Source organism: Hemiscyllium ocellatum, chromosome 26 (genome assembly GCF_020745735.1).
Source record: "Hemiscyllium ocellatum isolate sHemOce1 chromosome 26, sHemOce1.pat.X.cur, whole genome shotgun sequence".
NCBI classification, from domain to species: domain Eukaryota; kingdom Metazoa; phylum Chordata; class Chondrichthyes; order Orectolobiformes; family Hemiscylliidae; genus Hemiscyllium; species Hemiscyllium ocellatum.
In genome coordinates this window covers 11,050,991-11,072,533 of record NC_083426.1, presented here as the reverse complement: position 1 = coordinate 11,072,533, position 21,543 = coordinate 11,050,991, and the positions used below count along the sequence as shown (strand labels likewise).

At 43.1% G+C, this 21,543-nt stretch overlaps 1 protein-coding gene across 1 annotated transcript in view; it reads right to left on the bottom strand.

Moving 5' to 3' along the window:
• ren (renin) overlaps positions 1-21,543 on the bottom strand; it is a 46,782-nt gene that overhangs the window by 6,723 nt on the left and 18,516 nt on the right. Inside the window, exons 2-7 of the mRNA XM_060845069.1 lie at positions 20,322-20,469; positions 17,252-17,375; positions 15,860-15,978; positions 14,960-15,156; positions 12,241-12,363; positions 9,441-9,585 (exon numbers count right to left, since the gene is read on the bottom strand). Coding sequence (XP_060701052.1) covers positions 9,441-9,585; positions 12,241-12,363; positions 14,960-15,156; positions 15,860-15,978; positions 17,252-17,375; positions 20,322-20,469 — 856 coding nt within the window. The remainder of the gene's footprint in view (positions 1-9,440; positions 9,586-12,240; positions 12,364-14,959; positions 15,157-15,859; positions 15,979-17,251; positions 17,376-20,321; positions 20,470-21,543) is intronic.

Sequence of the window (21,543 nt, the reverse complement as noted above, 5' to 3'; positions counted from 1 at the left end):
AGACATGAAATGGTAACTCTAATTCCCTCTTCACAGACACTGCCCACGTTGCCTCCAACAATTTCTGCTCTCCATTCTGAGAATTGACATTCCCAATTTCTTAGTGAGTTTTGAGAAGATTTGTAGCTCAAGTTGAGGTTCTGGATGTAGGTTTGCTCGCTGAGCTGGAAGGTTCATTTCCAGAAATTTTGCCACCATAACTAGGTAACATCTTCAATGAGCCTCCAGGCAAAGCACTGCTGGTGATTCCTGCTTTTTATTTATATGTTTGGGTTTCTTTGGGTTGGTGATGTCATTTCCTGTGGTGATGTTATTTCCTGTTCTTTTTCTCAGGGGGTGGTAGATGGGGTCTAACTCCATGTGTTTGTTGCTAGAGTTCTGGTTGAGTTAATCTACCAGTCCATCTACCTGGTATCGTATGATTTTTAACTTTGTCCACTCCAGTCCAACATTGGCACCTCCATAACATCATTTATTGCTGTAAGACCCACTGCTCTCAAGCTGCTTCTGTTTGGATGAGAGGCCAAGAGAGGCTCGAAGAATAATAGGGTGGTCGTGGTAGGGGATATTAACTCTCCAAACAGAGTCAGCAGTTAGTCAGAGTTAACGTGTTGACTTGACTTGGGCTGGCCACCACAATGCCACAAGCCGGATGAAAACTGCTGACACTGCAGCTAGGGATCTGATGCCTGTGGTCTGAACATCCTGCGCTATGTGGGAAATCCTAGGTAGCACTGGTGGCCTGGAGCAAGAGGTGCCTGTGGCCTGTGAAATTTGAGCTCCAGGTTTTGGGGGTGGAGGAGGAGCTGGGGGCTGCTATGGTGCGATCACGAGGCTGAGGCTGTCGTAGATAGTTTGTTTCAACACACATCTTAACTAGGTGCAGGCACCTGGAGGTGGGTTACTGCGTGAGGGAGGGAGGGCTCCAGGCAGCTAGTGAGGGAATCTCCTGTTGCAAAACATTTCTTGACATTGGAAAATGGCATTGGAGACCAGCTAGGGCCAAGACTGTGGCACTACAGATGGCCCAGCTACTGAGACTGGTAGAAAGAACTATGAAAGGGCAATAGTGACAAGGGGTTCATTAATGAGGGAGTAGTCAGCTGAGTCTGTGCCTGTAGATGTGACACCAAGCTAGCATATTGCCCCCTGGTGCCATTGAGGGAAACAAGGGAGGAATGTCATGGGCCCTGGTAGTAATTTACAAATCCTGTCTGGTGCTACAAAAAGAGATAAGAGGAGCAGGAAATTGAGAAACAAATTTGTAAGAAGATCTCCGTTATCTGTAAGAATAATAGGGTGGTCGTGGTAGGGGATTTTAACTTTCCAAACATAGACTGGGACTGTCATAGTGTTAAGGGTCCAGATGGAGAGGAATTTGTTAAGTGTGTACAAGACAATTTTCTGATCTAGTATGTAGATGTACCTACGACAGAAGATGCACCTACTCTTGGGAAATAAGGCAGGGCAGGTGACTGAGCTGTCAGTGGGGGAGCACTTTGGGGCCAGCGACCATAATTCTATTAGTTTTAAAATAGTGATAGAAAAAGGATAGACCGGATCTAAAAGCTGAAGTTGTAAATTGGAGAAAGACCAATTTTGAGGGTATTAGGCAAGAACTTTCGAAAGCTGATTGGGGGCAGATGTTCGCAGGTGAAGTGACAGCTGGAAAATGGGAAGCCTTCAGAAATGAGATAATGACAGTCCAGAGAAAGTATATTCCTGTCAGGGTGAAAGGAAAGGCTGGTAGGCGCCTGTGACCAAGGGAGTGCCACAAGGATCGGCGCTGGGTCCACTACTTTTCGTCATTTATATAAACAATCTGAACGTGAACATAGAATCCACAGTTAGTAAGTTTGTAGACAACACCAAAATTGGAAGTGCAGCGGACAGCAAAGAAGGTTACCTCAGATTACAACAAGATCTGGACCAGATGAGACAATGGTTGAGAAGTGACAGATGGAGTTTAATTAAGATAAATACAAGGTGCTATATTTTGGGAAAGCAAAACTTAGCAGGACTTATACACTTAATGATAAGATCCTAGGGAGTGTTGCTGAACAAAGAGACCTTGGAGTGCAGGTTCATAGCTCCTTGAAAGTAGAGTCACAGGTAGATGGGATAGTGAAGAAGGCATTTGGTATGCTTTCCTTTATTGGTCAGAGTATTGAGTACAGGAATTGGGAGGTCATGTACAAGGTGTTGGTTAGGCCACTGTTGGAATGTTGCATGCAATTCTGGTCTCCTTCCTATCGGAAAGATGTTGTGAAACTTGAAAGGGTGCAGAAAAGATTTACAAGGATGTTGCTGGGGTTGGAAGATTTAAGTTACAGGGAGAGGCTGAACAGGCTGGGGCTGTTTTCCCTGGAGTGTCGGAGGCTGAGGGGTGACCTTATAGAGGTTTACAAAATTATGAGGGGCATGGATAGGATAAATAGACAAAGTCTTTTCCCTGGGGCGGGGGAGTCCAGAACTAGAGGGCATAGGTTTAGGGTGAGAGGGGAAAGATATAAAAGAGACCTTGGGTGCAACTTCTTCATGCAGAGGGTGGAGGAGGCTGGTGCAATTGCAACATTTAAAAGGCATCTGGATAGGTATATGAATAGGAAGTGGTTGGAGGGATATGGGCCGGGTGCTGGCAGGTTGGACTAGATTGGGTTGGGATATCTGGTCGGCATGGATGGGTTGGACTGAAGGGTCTGTTTCCATGCTGTACATCTCTATGGCTCTATGATTCTGTGATAAGCGACAATGAAAACCATGAGGTTCTAGGGGTCAAGTGAAAGGGCAAAAACTTGGTAAATTAAGTAATGTAGGTAAGTGTGAGGTCATGCACTTTTGTTGGAAGAATCAAAGGGCATTCTATTATTTAAATGGAGAGAGACTCCAAATAAAGTGTAGCTCAGAGGGATCTAGTTCTTGTGCATCAACCGTGAAGTTAGCAGGTAAATGCAGCTAATAGTTAAGAATCGAAATCGAATTTTGCTCTTTACTGCCAGCAGGTTGGAATTTTAAAATAGAGAAGTCTTCTTCCAATTGTAATGGGTGTGGCTGAGGCCACATGTGGAGTACTATGTCCAGTTTTGGTCCCAGTATTTGAGAAAGAATGTACTGACATTGGAGTCAGTTCAAAAGAGATTCATTAGGCTGATGCTTGTGATGAGGGGGTTGGCTTATCAAGAACAGTTAAACAGATTAGGCATTTATTCATTAGACTTTAGGAGAATGAGGGGTGATCTTATTGAAATACACATGGTTCTGAGGGGATTTGACAGGATAGATGCTGAGAAGATATTTACACTGGTTGGAGAATTTAGAACTGGGAGCACAGATATAGAATAGGGGGACACTCTCTTAAATCTGACCGTCATATTTACATGCTGAAAATGTGTTGCTGGAAAAGCGCAGCAGGTCAGGCAGCATCCGAGGAACAGGAAATTTGACGTTTTGGGCATAAACCCTTCTTTAGGAATCCTGAAGAAGGGCTTATGCCCGAAACGTCGAATTTCCTGTTCCTTGGATGCTGCCTGACCTGCTGCGCTTTTCCAGCAACACATTTTCAGCTCTGATCTCCAGCATCTGTAGACCTCACTTTCTCCCCATCACATTTACATATTAAGATTAATATATCCTCCCAATCTTTGACTTTAATCAGTGCATTATTTGAGCTAGCCTACAGTCATGATCTCACCCTAACCTTTTCATCTAAGCTTATTAGCATACCTCTTATTCCTTCTACACACCTACAGGTCCCTAAACATCATCGCTGTTCACCTCAACCATTCCTTATGAGAATGCTGAACAGTGGGTTCTCAGAGAAGCACTGACTCTCGACCTTTGTTTTTGGGTCAGTGATTGACTGAATCACTGGGTAATGTACCCATTGATTCTTGATAAGCTGTACGATAATAAATTGTGTGGTATCACAAACCAAAAGGACAACAAGTTCAAAGGTAACATTCTGTTCTTTAAACTGCTTAAGGGCCAATAAATGTGTCAGTGCCCTGGGAAATAAACACACAACATCATATATTATTTAAGTAGACGATTCAATTACAGCTCAGTAAAATAGACTCTCCACTTGCAACTACTTTGACTAAACAACAGTAACGATGGTGATGGGTTTTATATGACCATGAGGTGTGGGAGGTGTATAGCTTCTCTCGGGAAATTTTTAAAAATCAATAGATGTCTTAAATGAAGGCCACTTCGAAGATCAGTCTTACGTAGGTTACAGAGAACATACGTCATAAATACAGGCCATTTAGCCCAAGTGGTTCATGCTGGTATTTATGCTCTACACAAGCCTCCTCTCATCTCTGCCTGTTGTTTTGAAAGGTCTCTCATTTATACATAGTCAGAAGTCATACTACACCAGGTTATAGTCCAACAAGGTTATTTTAAATCTCAAGCTTTAAGAACGCCTGGTTGTGTGACTTCTGACTTTGTCAATCCCAGTCCAACACTGGCACCTTCATGTCATGGCAACCATTTATATGTAGTTTTGGAATTTGTATTTCAAAATAAAGGCAGCTAGGTGCTGGTCTCTACAGTGAAGGGTTTCATTTTGCTGACTTAGAAAGAACTCACCAAACAGTCCATGGCAAAGTAAATTATAAAGAGACAGTTAGGTAAAAACTTAAAGAGTTGAGATAGGGTATAATTTCTCTGGACTCAAGTCTACGTGACAGATAGATTCCTACAGTGCGGAAACAAGCCATTTAGCCCAGCAAATCCACACTGGCTCTCCGAAGAGTAACCCACCCAGACCTGTTCCCTTATTACTCTACACCTAATGCACCTAACTTACGCTTTCTGAACACTATGGGTAATTTAGCATGGCCAATTCACCTAACCTGTACATTTTTGGATTCTGGGAGGAAACCCACATAGACATAGGGAGAACATACAAACTCCACATAGACAGACACCTGAGGCTGGAATCAAACCCAGGTCCCTACTGCTATGAGGTAGCAATGCTAACCACTGTGCCACCGTGGTTAGTTAAATCAGTTGAATTTTTGTTCAGCAATGCATTTTAAGATCATTGTAACTGTTTTTTTTTAATGTAATTAAGGAGCTTGTGTTTTCTATTTTCCTTTTATGAAATAAACTTCTGGTGTATTGCTGAAGAAAATCTACAGTTTTGTGAAACCATCACATTAACTAATTAAACAAGAGTAAACATAATCTATCAAGCCATGTTTCACTCTGAGATCTGCCTTGGCCAGTAAAACCATCAACTGGGATTCTAACACTTCCAACATATCCATCTATTCTTTCTCAGCTCAGGTATTTATCAAGTTAATGCACCTACATATCATAGAATCCTTACACTGTGGAAGCAGGATATTTAGCTTATATTAACCCTCCAAAGACCATCCCACCCACACTCCTATCCTTATGACCCTGCATTACCCATGGCTAACCCATCCAGACTGCAAATTCCTGGAAACTATGGGCAATTTAGCGTAGCCAATCCACCTAACCTGCACATCTTTGGACTGTGGGAGGAAACCCACACAGATAGTCACCCAAGGGTAGGATCAAACCAGGGTTCCCAATGCTGCAAGGCAAGTAGTGCTAACCACTCAGCCACCATACATCCCTTAGGTTCAAGTCATTAATAAAAGGAAGTGAAAAATCTCACACTGTGGTACTCCAAATGTTCGCCTAGTCTCTTGCTGCCTCACGATCCCAAATTCAATTGCCAACTTGGCCAATTGCAACAGGACATTTTTAGCAAGAAGAACAGTAAGAATTAATGAAACTCTCCCCAGTTAGACTCTTAGGATCAGAAATAGGTTTGCTTGGACCTTAAGTTTGTACCTTCTAATGATTTTAAAGTGTGTCTTCTACACCTGCCCAACTTATTCACTTATCTGCAACAGTTTTTTATTGACTTCAGTTCGTGGATTATGTTGTAATAAAACATTGAGCATTGGTCTCTCACTTAGTAATAAAACTGTGACACTCCACAGGGGTTAAATTTGAAGAAAGCACTCCAATATTGTGGAGGCACAGGCATTGCCCCACCTAGTGGTGAGGTATGCCACAAACACTGCCTTAATAAAAACAAATGAATGGTGATTTCATTTTCACTGAGGGTGAGGTCAGGGCCCAGTGGTGTGTTCATTTATTAACAATGGTATAATTCTGTTGATTACTCACTCAACACAATGACTCACTGCTGGATTATCTCTGCACTGGCAATGACCATACCAGCCTGGAATCCATGTTATCCCTGCCACGTGAATTGTTATTGTCTTAGCAATCAGTTGAACTGGAAGCAATAGTTTATTTCCTCACAATAGACTATTCCCTAGCAAATCTCTTCCTCAAAGACGCCTTCATTGCTTATTGGTAGTTCTAATCATACAATCATCCAGCACAGGAGGAGGCCATTCAGTCTATTGTATGTGTGCCAACTCTTTGTCAGAACTATTTTCTTGTGAAAAGCCCTGTTTTTCCGTCATCCCCCTGCAACTTTGGACAGTGCTTTCCTGATCTCAGCAACATTCTCTGCTAGAGTCAAAACCGCTTTAGGTCCCTTCTATTTATTCATCCACTGGGTGTGGTCATCACGGACAAAGCCAGCATTCACTGACCATGTCCTAACGCCCCCAAAGTTATGTGGAAGCAAAGAACAGGTTTCCGTTTAAATGGTCGAGCTTTGGTTTTCCATGGATACTGGGTCCTGTCTCTCAAAGATAGCATCATTCGCTTCAGCCTAACCAGTATGCTCGAGGGTAGGAGGGAAGAGGTGGGTGGAAGGGTGTAGGTAAAGCCAGAGTGCCTGGCTTTTGTAGAGAGGGGAGACATGTACACAGCGAGGTATCTGGATGAGGACTTCACTGATGGCTGGATGTTATGGAGGAAGGGCGACTGGATGAGATCATACTCCCCACAACCACACACAGCTTAAAACAATTCTGATCACTCAGCGATCCAATGCAGATTGATCAATTTATTTATGGTCTCAGTCAGACGTGGAATTTCATCTCACTTCTTTGACAGTCTCAGGATGTTCCAAGCCACTTCACTGCGGTGACTGAATGCATGTGAAGTGTAATTGTTGCTGTAACGTAGGAGGCGTAGTTTGTACACAGCAAGCCCTCACAAACAGCAAGAGTGTTTTTCTTTATTCATTTGTAATGAGTTGCACTGTCCAGCCCAACATTTATTGCCCATCCCTAACTGACTTTATGAAGGTAATGGTGAACTGGAAGCAATAGTTTATTTCCTCACAATAGACTATTCCCTAGCAAACCTCTTCCTCAGAGACACCTTAATTGCTTATTGGTAGTTCACCTACCGCTGTGGTCATAATTAATCCACACTGAATTAGAATCCCTACAGTGTGAAAACAGGCCCGTTGGCCTAACAAGTCCACACTGACCCTCTGAAGAGTATCCCACCCAGATCCATTCCCCTACATATACCCCTAACTCATGCACCTAACCTACACATCCCTGAACACTATGGGCAATTTGAGCATGGCCAATTCACCTGCCCTGTACATCTTTGGGAGGAAACTGGAGCACCCGGACGAAACCCACACAGACACGGGTAGAATGTACAAACTCCACACAGACAGTGACCCGAGGCTGGAATCGAACCCAGGTTCCTGTTGCTATGAGGCAGCAGTGCTAACTACTGAGCCACTGTGCCATCACTAACTCTTAGGAAGGGAATTCTTGGGTTTTGAGTCAATGAAGGAACAATACACAATTCCCATTCAGGATGTTGGATGATTTGGAGGAGAGTTTGCAGCTGGGATGGTGTTCCAGTGAATTTGTTGCGCTCATTCTGGGTGACAATGGTCAAGGGTTTGGAAGGTGCTTTTGATGGAGCCTTGGAGAATTTCTGTAATGCATCTTGTTGGTGGTACACACTGCTACTACTGAGCGTTGGGTGGTGGAGGAGATGAATGTTTGTGGATGCGGTGCCAATCAAGTGGACTGCTTTGTCCTGGATGGTAGCCATGATGTGGAGGAGCTGGTGTTGGACCGGAGTGGACAAAGTGAAAACTCACATAACACCAGCTTATAGTCCAACAGGTTTATTTGGAAGTGCTCCGATAGCTAGTGCTTCCAAATAAACCCGTTGGACAATAATCTGGTGTTGTGAGACTTTTAACTTTGTCCTGGATGGTGTTGAGCTTTTTGAGTATTGTTGGAGCTGCACCCGTCCAGGTCCATGGAGAATATTTCATCACCCTCCTGTATGGTGGGCAGCCTCAGGGAAGTGAAGAGATTAGTTACTTGCCTCAGCATTCCTCGCTTCTAATCTGCCTTTGTAGCTATATGAATTTTGTGGCTGCTCCAGTTCTGTCTCTGGCTAATGGAATGCTGTTGATGGTCAGAGATTCTGTGATAGCAATGCCATTGAATTTAAAGAGGCAATGGTTGGACAATCTCTTGTTGGAGATGCACATTGCACTTCTGTGGCATGGGTATACCACTTATCAACCCATGTCACCCAGGCCTCACTGCAAATGATCTAATGGACCGGTTCAGTGTCTGAGGAGTTGTGAATAGTGCTGAGCACTGAGCACGACAAACAGTTTCACTTTCGACCTTATGATGGAGGGAAGGTCATTATGAAGCAAGTGAAGATTCACTTGCTTCACCGAGGACATTACTCTGAAGAACTCTTGCAGTGCTGCTTTGTGACCAAGTTGTTTGACCTGCAACAACCATAGCCACCTTCTTTCATAATTGAAAAGACTTTAACCTGGGGATAGCTTTTCTTCCTGGTTCAACCTTAACTTTGTTAGGACTCTTGATGGCTAACTAACTGCTAGCCTGATTCTCAATGGGTCTAGTTTAGAGTGGTGCTGGAAAAACACAGCAGGTCAGGCAGCATCCGAGGACCAGGAATTCCTGATGAAGGGCTTTTGCCCAAACGTCAATTTTCCTGCTCCTCGGATGCTGCCTGACCTGCTGTGCTTTTCCAGCACCACTCTAATCTAGGCTCTGATCTCCTCACTTTTGCCTGCCTGATTCTCAATGGGGTTTATTGAGGGATAAATAATGTCCAGGACACTGGGGAGGACTTGCCTGCTCTTCTTCACCATTGTACCATGGGACCTTTGGAACCCAGTTGATCAGACAGACAGGCAAAGCACTGGTTTCATGTTTCAGCCAAAGGCAGCAGTTTCTAATGGTACAGCTCTCTCTGTGTCCTTTGGGGAGCAATAATCCTTTCATATTAAGTCTATGGAATGGGTTCTTCAACTCAGAAAATCTTCAACCTCAGAGGCAAGCAAGCTACCAGCTAAAATAAACAGAAAATGCTGGAGAAGCTCAGCAGGTCTGGCAGCATCTGTGGAGACAGAAACAGAGTTATGTTATCGAGTCTGGAAAGCCCTTTTTTCAGAACTGTAGCAGAACTACCAACTGAGCCACAGGTCACCAAATAATGACTCCTCTCCTCACCTCTCCCTCTTCTAGGACCGTGGCTCCAATAGCATTCACTAGAGAGGAAACTGCTGCGGCTGGTCCAGTGATGTAGGAGGATCCAGTATCGACAATGGCTGCACAGCCTTTACGACAGAACAACATCTCTCCACCGACCGAAATCCTAAGACAGGAGAATAGAACAAGAATTTGTGAAAGGAAGTGCTTCCTGCTTTCAGAAGTGCTGAGGGTTCTGCAAACAATTTCTATTATCTGCTGGGGACTGCAAGCTGCAAGTCAGGAGAAAAAAACTCATAGAGTGAGAGATACCTGCACCACAGCAGAAGGCCCACCGGCCCATTGCATCTGAGCCTATCAACACCAACTAACTCACTATCCTAATCCCATTTTCCGGCACTTGACCCGTAGCCTTGTTTGCCTTGGCATTGTAAGTAGGCAAAAGTGGTGACTGCAGATGCTGAAGATCAGAGTCTAGATTAGAGTGGTGCTGGAAAAGCACAGCAGGTCAGGCAGCATCCAAGGAGCAGGAGAATCGATGTTTCAGCAAAAGCCCTTCATCGGGAATCAGGCTTTTGCTCGAAACATCGATTTTCCTGTTCCTCGAATGCTGCCTGACCTGCTGTGTTTTTCCAGCTCCACTCTAATCTTGGCATTGCAAGGGTACCTCGAAATACTTCTTAAATATTATGACAATTTTTATCTCATCACCTTTACAGATAGTGCTCTTCAGATTCTCATCATCCTTGAGGTGAAAGCAAATTTCCTCCAATATTCTCTAAACTTCCTGCCCCTTACCTGAAATTTATTCTGCCTGGTCAATTATTTCTCCATCAACAGGGAAAGTCTCTTCCTATCTACCCTATCTGTGCCTCTCATAATTTTATATACCTCAATCACATCCCATCTCAATCTCCTCTGCTCTAATGAAAATAACCGCAGTTGGTCCAATCTATCTTCATCTTCTGAAACTCTCTAGACCAGGCAACATCCTGGTAAATCTCCTTCACACCCTCTCCAGTGCTATCACATCCTTCCTATAATGTGAATTCCAGGACCACAAACACGTCTCTAGCTGTAATCTAACCAACATTTTATACATTCTGAGCATAACCTCTCCACTCTTAAACTCTATGTCTCAGCTAATAAAGGCAAGTATATCATATGCCTTCTTAATCACTTTATCTTTCTGTCCTGTTATTTTAAGGGCAGTGGACATGCACACCAAGGTGTCTCTGACCCTCAGTACTTCCTAGGGTCCTACGTTCATCATATATGCAATTGCCTTGTTTATCCTGCCCAAATGCATCACCTCACATTTATTCAGATTTAATTTAACTTGCCACTGATCAGCTCATCTATATTCTCTTGTAGTCCTAGGCAATCTTTCTCACTATTACCACCCTATTAATTTTTTAATGTCTGAAAACCTTACTGATCAACTCTCGTACATTTAAGTCTAAATCATTTCTATAAACCACAAATAGCAAGGGCCCCAAAACTGACCTCTATGGGACCCCACTGGACTCAGACTTCCAGCCAGAAAAATATCCCCCAACCACCACCCTCTGCTTCCCTCACCTCAGCCAATTGTGGATCCAATCTGCCAAATTTCCTCAGATCGCATGGACTTTTACCTTTGCTGTCAGTCTCCCATTTGAGACTTTATGCTGACTCTGACAATTAGGAATGGGAGTTGCAAGGATAGCCACTATATGTCTGTACAGAGAAGGCAGTTCTCCGCTGGTAGATTCACAACTCTGAGTTTGAAGGCTGGGGACTCAGGTTTAACAAAAACCTTGGTTGATAGTCCCAAGGCAGAGGATTTTCTTACAATATCCTTTGTGATTACCCAACACTGCAGTTGATCAAATATCTTTGAAGTATTGTCCCATGCTGTAAAGTAGGAAGCACACCAATTCACACATAGAAAGAGTTTTACGTTATTTATTGAGGAATAAGCATTGACCAGGTTGACATCATCTTTGGACTAGGGCCATGGAATCTTTTGTAACTATGTGATAGGGCAGACAGGGAGTAGGATCAATGTCACAAAAACAAAATTCTGCATCTCTAACATACAGCACACCACTGAAATGTCAATTTGGAATCTACAGCTAAGTACATTGGATGAGACTTTGACCCACAGCCATCCATCTGGGAAGCAAGATTGCTTTCAGTTGATCCACAATTGGTGCATACAACCATCACAATCAGTTCAATGTTGAACTGCAAGGTTAAATCAAACATTCATAATCATGTAGCAGAAACTGCAGTATACTGTAATTGTCATAGATAAACTCGTCATTAAGTAAACACACACAGTCATAAATGTCTCCCTGTTCTTCTAACTTTGGACAATATTACATTTGTCGTCGTATTAGATCAAGCTGTCATTCTGGACTAAGTGAGAACAGTCATTAGTGAATAGAGGAATGATCATTTATGGAAAAATCACCATATATTATTGTGATTATATATATAAAAAATACATTTATAAATTTAAAACCATAACAATAATTTTTTGAACCATTTATCCCCCTCCATTTTGTTCTAGCACTCCAATGTTTAACTTTAACTCGCTACCCATATTCTTCCTTTCTCTCAAACAAAATGCCATAGAATCACACCATTCATCTTGATTAACTTACACAAGTGAAAGATTGTTGTCAAAGGCAGAACTGTCAAATATTAACAGTGCTCCCTTTGTGCACGCTAATCTTTAAGCAGTTTAGCACATGCCACGGTTGGAATCAGTGCCTATACTGAGTGAAACTGTGTACGAGGAATCACTCTGGGACCTTGCTGTAATGATGCTTACCCTTTCAGTTCGATTTGCCAGTAACCTTTCTTGAGCAGGTTCAGATAGTGGAACTCACCACTGTAGTAGGAAGGATCAGTGCCCCCCAGTATCATCTCTCCACCTGGAGTTCCTCTGGAGTCTCTGTGTAAATCAAGAACACATGGTTAAAAATAAATCAGAGTAAGAGAAGGGGAAGGCAGCTGGGAGAGAGTGAAGCTAAGCCAAAAATTATCCCCTTTGACTGCTGCGTGAATAATCACAGTCTTTGGAATGCGCTCCCCCCACAGTGTTGGCATAAAATTTCTTATAGAGTGGCCACACAATACTCTAAGGATTGCCAACTTTGGATATAAAGCTGAAGTAGGTCAGAAAGCTGCAAATTCTTTCGCAAGTAACATCCCAGAAAGGCTGTCTACAAGGCACAGACCAGGAGTGTGGTCCATTTACCTGGATGGGTGCAGCTGCAATGATACTCAAGAAGCTCAAAACCATCCAGAAACAAAAAACAGCCCGCTTGATTGGCAGCTCAGCCACTACTTCCATCGTTGACTCACTCCCTCAGTGGTATGCAGGAGCAGCATTGTGTACTATTTACATGGCACACTACAGCAACTCACCAAGGATCCTTCAACAGCACCGACCAAACACACAACCTCTAGCAATTAGAAGGACAGGGGCAGCAGATACTTGGGAATGCAATCACCTGTAAGTTCCCCCCCAGCTCACACTGCATCCTGACTTTGAAATATATCGCTGTGTCTTCACAGTCACAGGGTTAAAATCCTAGAACTCCCTTCCTCACAATATCGTAATCTTACCCCACATGGACTGCAGCAGTTCAAGTAGGTGTGTCATCACTACCTGCTCCAGAGTAATTAAGGATGGATGGTAAAGGTTGGCATTACCTAGTGACTTTCAAATTCCTTGAACAAATAACATCAGAGCAAGATTCCTGCTTCTAACTGCCTGGACTACATGCAACTTCTGCTGATAACCCAACAACTCTCATCTCACATTGGAGCACTGCCCATCATGCACTAAAATGAGAGGAAACCCATCATTTGCTGCTTGAATGATCCTTGACTGTGAAACAATGTTGACCCAATTTCCAACATTTCAATAATCAACTAACAGAATGATTCAACATGAGTAAAATTGCTGTAAATACTATATATTTTGTCATGTGAATGGAGGAAGAAAGTGGAAGTTTAGATACTGCTGTGTTGTAGAGAATGAAACAGGTGTGTTTTATTTTCCAGAATAAGTGAAAATGTATATTGTTCAATTCTTGTTATAGAGTCATAGAGTTATACAGCACGGAAACAGACCCTTTGGTCCAACTCATCCTCACAAACCAGCTATCCATAATTAATCTAGTCCCACTTGCAAGCACTTGGCCCATATGCTTCTAAACCTTTCCTATTCATATTCCCATTCAGATGCCTTTTAAATGTTGTAATTTTACCAGCTTCCACCACTTCCTTAATCCATACACACACTAAAATTTGCTTCTTAGGTCCCTTTTAAATCTTTCCCCTCTCACCTTAAACCAACGCCCTCTAGTTTTGGACTCCCCTACGCCAGGAAAAAAGACCTTGGCTAGATAAGGTTAGATAACTTTTGGAGAAGTTGTATTTGATACATTTATAAGAAAAGCCTTTGTGTGGTAAAGCTGCCTAGCAACAGCCTGTGGATTTTTAAGTTGCAGTTTGTCAGCGACCTGGATGGTGTCAGGCTTCTTGAGATTTGTTGGAGATGCACACATCCAGGTAAGCGGAAAGTATTCCATTACCCTTCTGACTTGATGGTGGGCAAGACTGGGGAGGCAGGAGATGAGTTACTTACAGTCATGGAAATTGCACCTTGGAAACAGACCCTTCAGTCCAACTCGTCCACCAGGTATTCTAAATTAACCTAGTCCCATTTGCCAGTAATTGTACCAGCCTGCATTACTTCCTCGGGCAATTCATTCCATACAGGCATCATGCTCTGTGTGAAAAAGTTGCCTTTAGGTCCCTTTTAAATCTTTCCCCTCTCACTACTTGCTGCAGAATTCTAGCCTCTGACCTGGTCTTGTAGCTCTTGTATTTATAAGGCTCATCCAGATCTAAGAAACCTTACAGTGTGGAAGCAGGCCATTAGGCCAAACAAAACCACACCGACCCTCCGAAAAGTATCCCACCCAGACCCATTTCCCCACCCTATATTTACCCCTGACTAATGCACCTAGCCCACACATCCCTGAACACTATGGGCAATTTAGCATGGCCAATTCACCTGACCTGCACATATTTTGGATTGTGGGGAGAAACTGGAGCACACGCAGGAAAGCCACACAGACATGGGGAGAATGTGCAAACTCTACACAAACAGTCGCCCAAGGCTGGAATCGAACCAGAGTTCCTGGTGCTGTGAGGCAGCAGTGCTAGCCACTGAGCCACGATGCCACCCACCATGTCTAATGAATGGTAACCCCTAGAATGTTGGTAGTGAGGGATTCATTGATGGTAGTTCCATTGAATGGCAAGGACCAATGGTTAGATTCTCTCTTGTTGGAGATGGTTATTGACTGGCACTTGTGGGGCATGAATACTACTTGCCGCTTGTCTGCCCAAACCTGGATATTGATGTTACAAGTTAAAATGATGGAAGGACACTTGCTCTGTCACCTCCAAGTTGTCTCCATCACTTAGCACTCTCTCTCCCTACCTGCGGATTATGTATTATTCACACCCACCTGTTATAGTAAACAGAAAAGACTTCTTCATTGAGAACATGTTGATCCAAGATTCGCTCGAACACCGGCTTTATGTTGTCAATAGCAATAGTCCGGAACCCCATGCCCAGGATCCCATCAAACTTGGCAAAGATAAAAGGATAAGCTGGCAAGGCAGTAGCTTCAGCAAACACTTGGATAACTGGGATATTGGCCACCTACCGGAACAAAGATCATGTTTCAGAAATCACAGGATATTGTCAGCCATGTTTCACACTGAGGTCCAGTGATGGGGAACTAGAGACAGTGCAGAGAACACAGAATGGAGGAACAGGACAAGGGGAAGCTGGCAGAGGTTAGCGAGTTAAGTACTGTGCATGAAAATATTCAGATCATCTGATTCTCTGAAATGAACGTAACATGTAAGATTTTATGAGGGCTTGACAGGTTAAATACTTGGAAGATATTTCATCTCATGGGGGCCTCTATAACTGGGGGACAGACTTTCTGAATAGAGAACTTTGCCTTTAAGACAGTGAGAATTTTTTCTATTAGAGAATTTAGAATTCCCTAGCTTGAGTGAGCACTGGTCATTGAATATATCCAAGGCATAGGTAGACAAATTTTGGGTTGACAAGGGACTTGAGGGATATGGAGACAGAACAGGAAGTGTTAAGGCCACAATCAGGTCAGCCATGATTGAACTAAATGATACAACAGGCATGAATAGCCTACTGTTTGTTGTATTTCTTATTTATTAAAGGAGCAGTCCATCTCAAAGGGACAGACTGCTGCTAATTTGTTACAGGAGTGCCACAGGGAGAATAACATAAATGACTGAGTGAACAGAATCCTTAAACAATGCACGACAAAAAATGTTAATGTTGATACATGAACAGGATTTCATTATCTATTTCTCACCATTACAATATCTTGACTGAGGAATCCCTTCACATTGCCAGATCCATATTGAATAGCAAACCCTTGTCCATTGGCCTCATATGTCCTTGAGGTGGAGGAGTCATATCTGTTGTGGGAAACTTCAAAAAGCCAAAACAAGTCACAGACAATTTAATTTTAGGCAATTTCACTACTTTCCTGTTGTCATAATTTTTGAGATTCTGGTACACTTCATCCTAAACCTGGTCTAGAGCACCATCCAGTGGCAAATCAAATTCTGTGTTAAATTGAAATGCTGTATTTTTAAAAATTCTGTTCAGTACTATTCCTTGCCATATTTTTAACTTTTCATCTTCTTTCGTCTTCCACTTTGTTTTTCACTCTTGTATATTTTTCTCTTTTTTTTCTAGTCTTAAAAGTGCTTTTGTTATCTGAATCTTTAACTTGTTTCTTATTTACTCAATGATACATTTTATTTCCCTGAGAGTCTCACTTCTGCCCAGGCTTTGACTGAATGTGCAGCAACTTCCAGTTTAATTGATCTTTGCAAGGTTCTTGCAGGAGGAGATTGGTGTTTGGGTCAATTTTACGGGCTCCTCAGGGGTTTAGCTCAACAGGGTATGATAGGTTTACGTCAACCAGGCGAAAATGAGGACTGTAGATGCTGGAGATCAGAGCCAAGATTAGAGTGGTGCTGGAAAAGCACAGCAGGACAGACAGCAACCGAGGAGCAGGAAAATTGACGTTTCTGGCAGGAGCCCTTCATCAGGAAAATTCCTGATGAAGGGCTCCTGCCCGAAACATCAATTTTCTTGCTCCTTAGATGCTGCCTGACCTGCTGTGCTTTTCCAGCACCACTCTAATCTTGGCTCTGATAGGTTTACGAGTAAAAAATGAGGTCTGCAGATGCTGGAGATCAGAGCTGAAAATGTGTTGCTGGTCAAAGCACAGCAGGCCAGGCAGCATCTCAGGAATAGAGAATTCGACGTTTCGAGCATAAGCCATCAGTCTGATCAGATGTAAACACAGGAACAGGAGTAGGCTATTCATCCTTTCAGCTTGTTTCATCATTCAATTAAATCATAACTGATCCATGGTCTAACTCTGTATAACTTCCGTTGCCCTATATCCCCTAATACCTTTGCTTAACAAAATTCTTTCTATCTAGATTTGAAATTAATAACTGATCCTACATTCACCGCCATTGGTCAAAGAGAGTTCCAAACAACTATGATGTTTTGATGTGCTTCCTAACATTTCGCCTGAACATCCTGGCCCTAATTCTCATACCATGTCCTCTAGTTAAAAATGATACTTTATTAGATAGAGATCGCACTTGTGAAGGAATTCTCACTGGAGTGCAATGATGAGTCTATCTGCAGGTTACCTTACATTCATCCAGGGGACACTTACAACAAGCTGTGTAAATGGGCGAACAGTTGGTCGATGGTATCCAGAGGTTGGCAGAGCCAGTGTCGAAAATGACTTTGAAGTTCTGTGGCGGGGTCCCGATGCTGATCTCCCCAAAGTATTGGGTCTGAAAAGGACAGCACAACAATAGCAAAGACCCAGCAACAATTCAGAGTGCTTCATAACCAAATGAAATGGCACTTCACCTGATGAAGTGCTCTGAAAGCTTGTGTTTCCAAATAATCCTGTTGGACTATAACTTGGTGTCATGTGACTTCTGATTTTGTCCACCTCAGTCTAACATCGGCACCTCCACATCATACTTTTGAAATGGTAACACTGCAGGAAAAGTGGCAGCCAGTTTACTCTGAGTAAGGCTCCACAAACAGCAATATGTTAATTGAGCAGTTAATGTGTTTTTCAGGACGTAGGTTAAGGAAAATGTATTTTCCTAAGATACATAACATGTATAATAATGCTGCAGTTTCCTTCAATGTCCACCTGAGGGAGCAGATGGAAGCATGGTTGAATGTTTGAGCTACAAAAGGGAATCTCCAGCAGAGCTTAGTGTGTGGAACTGAAATATGTGCTCAAATCTCTAGAGTGGGATTTGAACATACTACATTCTGCTTAATAGGGACACAATTACAGAGGGAATGCTGGCACGGCACTGACTGTGTAACCCTAGGTTAATCAGCTGGAACACAAAACATGAGCTCAAAATCTACCCTGGGAAATCTAAATTCAGTTAATAAATAAATATCAGAAGGTTGCATCAACAATGGTGTCCATAGAAACATCAACCTGCTGTGAACATTTAATTCGTTCATCGGTGTTCTTTGAAAAGCTTACCCCAACTAGCCTACACATTTTTTTGTTATTTGTTTTATTATTGTCATGTGTACCTATGTACATAAAAAGTTTTGTTTTACGTGCAGTACAGGCAAATTATACCATACAAAGCGCATTGGGGTAATGGAATAGAGCAAGGAATACAATGTTACACCTGCAGAGAAGGTGCACAAACAGTGACATTAACATTTAAATTTAAAATTTGAGAGGACCATTCAGAATCAAGAGTGTGGCGCTGGAAAAGCATAGCAGGTCAGGCAGCATCCGAGGAACAGGAGAATCAACTCCTCGGGCATAAACCCTTCATCATGAATGAGGCTTGTGGAACAGAGGGCCTGAGAGATAAATGGGAGGGGAGGGGGTGGGGCTGGGGGGAAAGGTAGCTGAGAAAGTAATAAGTAGATAAAGGTGGGTGAAGGTGATAGGTTGGAGGGGAGAGTAGGGCAAATAGGTGGGAAGGAAGATAGACAGGTCAAGAGGGCAGTGCCGAGTTGGATGGTTGGGGCTGGGATAAGGTGGGGGGAGGGGAAATGAGGAAACTGGTGAAATCCACATTAATCCCTGTGGTTGGAGGGTCCCAAAGTGGAAGATGAGACATTCCTCCTCCAGGCATTGGATGATTAGGGTTTGGCAATGGAGGAGGCCCAGAACCTGCATGTCCTTGGTGTAGTGGGAGGGGGAGTTGAAGTGTTCAGCCATGGGGCATTGGGGTTGGTTGGTGCGGGTGTCCCAGAGATATTCTCTGAAACGTTCTGCAAGTTGGCATCCCGTCTCCCCGATGCAGAGATCTGACAAGGGAGTCATGGAGAGACTTTCAGAAGTCTGATAACAGCGGGGAAGAAGCTGTTCTTGAATCTATTAGTACATGCGTTTAAGCTTATCCACAGTAACGTGATTGACACAAATTCTTTATTCTTTCATGGGATGTGGGCACCAGTGACAAAGTCAGTATTTTTCTTTTATTCATTCACAGGAAGTGGGCAATTTATTGCCCAACTCTAATTGCCCAGAGAGCAACCACCTTGCTGTGGGTATAGAGTCACATGTAAACAAGACTGGGTAAGGATGGCAGAATGTTTTATTCAGTCATAAAATTAAAAAACACACAACACCAGGTTATAGTCCAACAGGTTTATTTGGAAGCACAAGCTTTCGGAGCGCCGCTCCTTCATCAGACCCTGTGAAAATTAGTGCTTCCAAATAAACTTATTGCACTATAAACTGGTATTGTGTGATTTTTAACTGTGTCCGCCCCAGTCCATACCAGCACCTCCAAATCATAATTCAGTCATGGCATCACTAGCTGGACCAACATTTATTCCCCATCCTTAAATGCCCAGAGGGCAGTGAGGAGTCAAACACATTTTGGAGTCACATTCAGACAAGACCAGGTAAGGATGGCGGTTTCTGAAAGGACATTAATAACCAAATGGGTTCCTCCATTCCTAGCATTGACTTCTGCTTTCAGGAGTTGCTGCTACACACAGGCCTTGGAGATCCAAGCAGGAGGATTCCACGGGTTGAGTTTCCTCAAAGGGAGGGCATTCCTCCTCATCTCTGTCTTAAATGGGTGACCCCCCCCCCTTATTTTATTTTCATTAGAGAGAAAGAAAGGTGACTGATGGGGACTTTAACCTTCGGGTCACCAAGTTTCAGACAGGAGGCAGGGCTCTTGTGGCTACCTAAGCCAAACCAGGAATTAAACCATCATTGTTCGTGTCAACAAGCCAGCTGTAAAATCGTCAGGGCTAACTGCACCCTTCCCCCCAGGAAAGTCTGTGTAAACATCAGAAACAGGACAATGACACATTATGGATTCCTTGTTTCAGCTTAAAAGTCTGTTCCCAGTTAGTTTTAAATTTTAATTCAAATCATAAGTAAGTAATGGGGCGAGAACAAAGTTAACCTTTTGAGTCCAGTGACCTTTCATCACAACCCAGTCACAGACTTGAAACCTGAACTCTGTTTTCTCTCCATAGATGCTGTCAGAACTGCCAAGTTTCTCCAGCAATTTTTGTTTTTGTTTCTGATCTCCAGCATTCAAAAGTAGGTGGTTTTACTTCTATCGCAATTAATTATTGTCTACAAACTAACAGTGAGAGAGAATGGATCTGGTTGAATGAGGTCAAAGGCCACAGGTTAAAGAACATCACCCCCTCCATTATTCCCTTCTCCCCCATTTCTTCGGAATGAAGCTCAAGAAGGTGGATGGCACACTTACATCCAGGTAGTTGGTAAGGATGGTCGGGGCTGTTCCATTGTTCGGCTTCATTAGAAAGTCCCAATTAGCCTCAGGAGAGACATCCGACACTTTCAATCCAAGTTGCCGCAGAGATTGGCGAATGGATGGCATTTTACGGAGAGGGATCCTTTGGAGACAGGAATGGTTTAAAATGAGTGTGAGGCAATAAGTGAAACCTTACTAGGTGAGCAAGAATAGGCCATTCAGCCATCTGTTGTAATGTTTCGACTGAACAATTACAATCCATTTCATTTTCTTCGAATCATAGGGGGGACCTGCCTGGTTAGATGTGGAGATGTTGTTTCCCATTGTGGAAGAGCCAAAGACCAGTGGGAATAATCTCAGAGTAAAGGATTGGCCATTGAAGATAGAGATGAGGATGGCACGGTGGCTCAGTAGTTGGCACTGCTGCCTCACAGCGCCAGGGAACCAGGTTTGATTCCAGCCTCAGCCTGTGTGGAGTTTGTACATTCTCTCCGTGTCTGCGTGGGTTTCCTCCGGGTGCTCTGGTTTCCTCCCACAATCCAAACATGTGCAGGTTAGGTGAATTGGTTATGCTAAATTGCCCATAGTATTCAGGGGTGTGTAGGTTATGTGCATTAGTCAGGGGAAATATAGAATAGTAGGGGGGGAATGGTCTGGGTGGGTTACTCTTTGGAGGGTCATTGTGGACTTGTTGGACCAAATGGCCTGTTTTCACACTGTAGGGATTCTATGAGGAGGAATTTCTTGTCTCAGAGAGTTGTGAATCTGAAATTCCTTACTGCAAAGGGCTGTCGAAGTTGGGTTGCTGAGTATACGCAAGGCTGAGAGAGAGTTTTAATCATTAAGGGAAGCAAGGGTTATGAGGAAAGGCTGGAAAGTGGAGCTGAAGATTATCAGGTCAGATGATCTTAACCATGATCCCATTGAATAGGGAAACAGACTTGATGGGCTGAATAACTTACTCTGCTCCTACATTTCATGGTTTTGTGGATAAGGAATTACACTCAAGGTCACCTATACTCTCTTTGAATGTCAAAATAGGGAGAAGATAGATTGGTTTCTCATACCTTTTGATTCTACCATGACCACTAACTGCCAAAGGATCAGAAGAGTGCATATCAACCGCACAAATGTATAGGATCAGGAGAGTGTGTAAAAATTCGACACAAATATATAGGATCAGGAGAGAGTATTTATGACAACACAAATATATAGG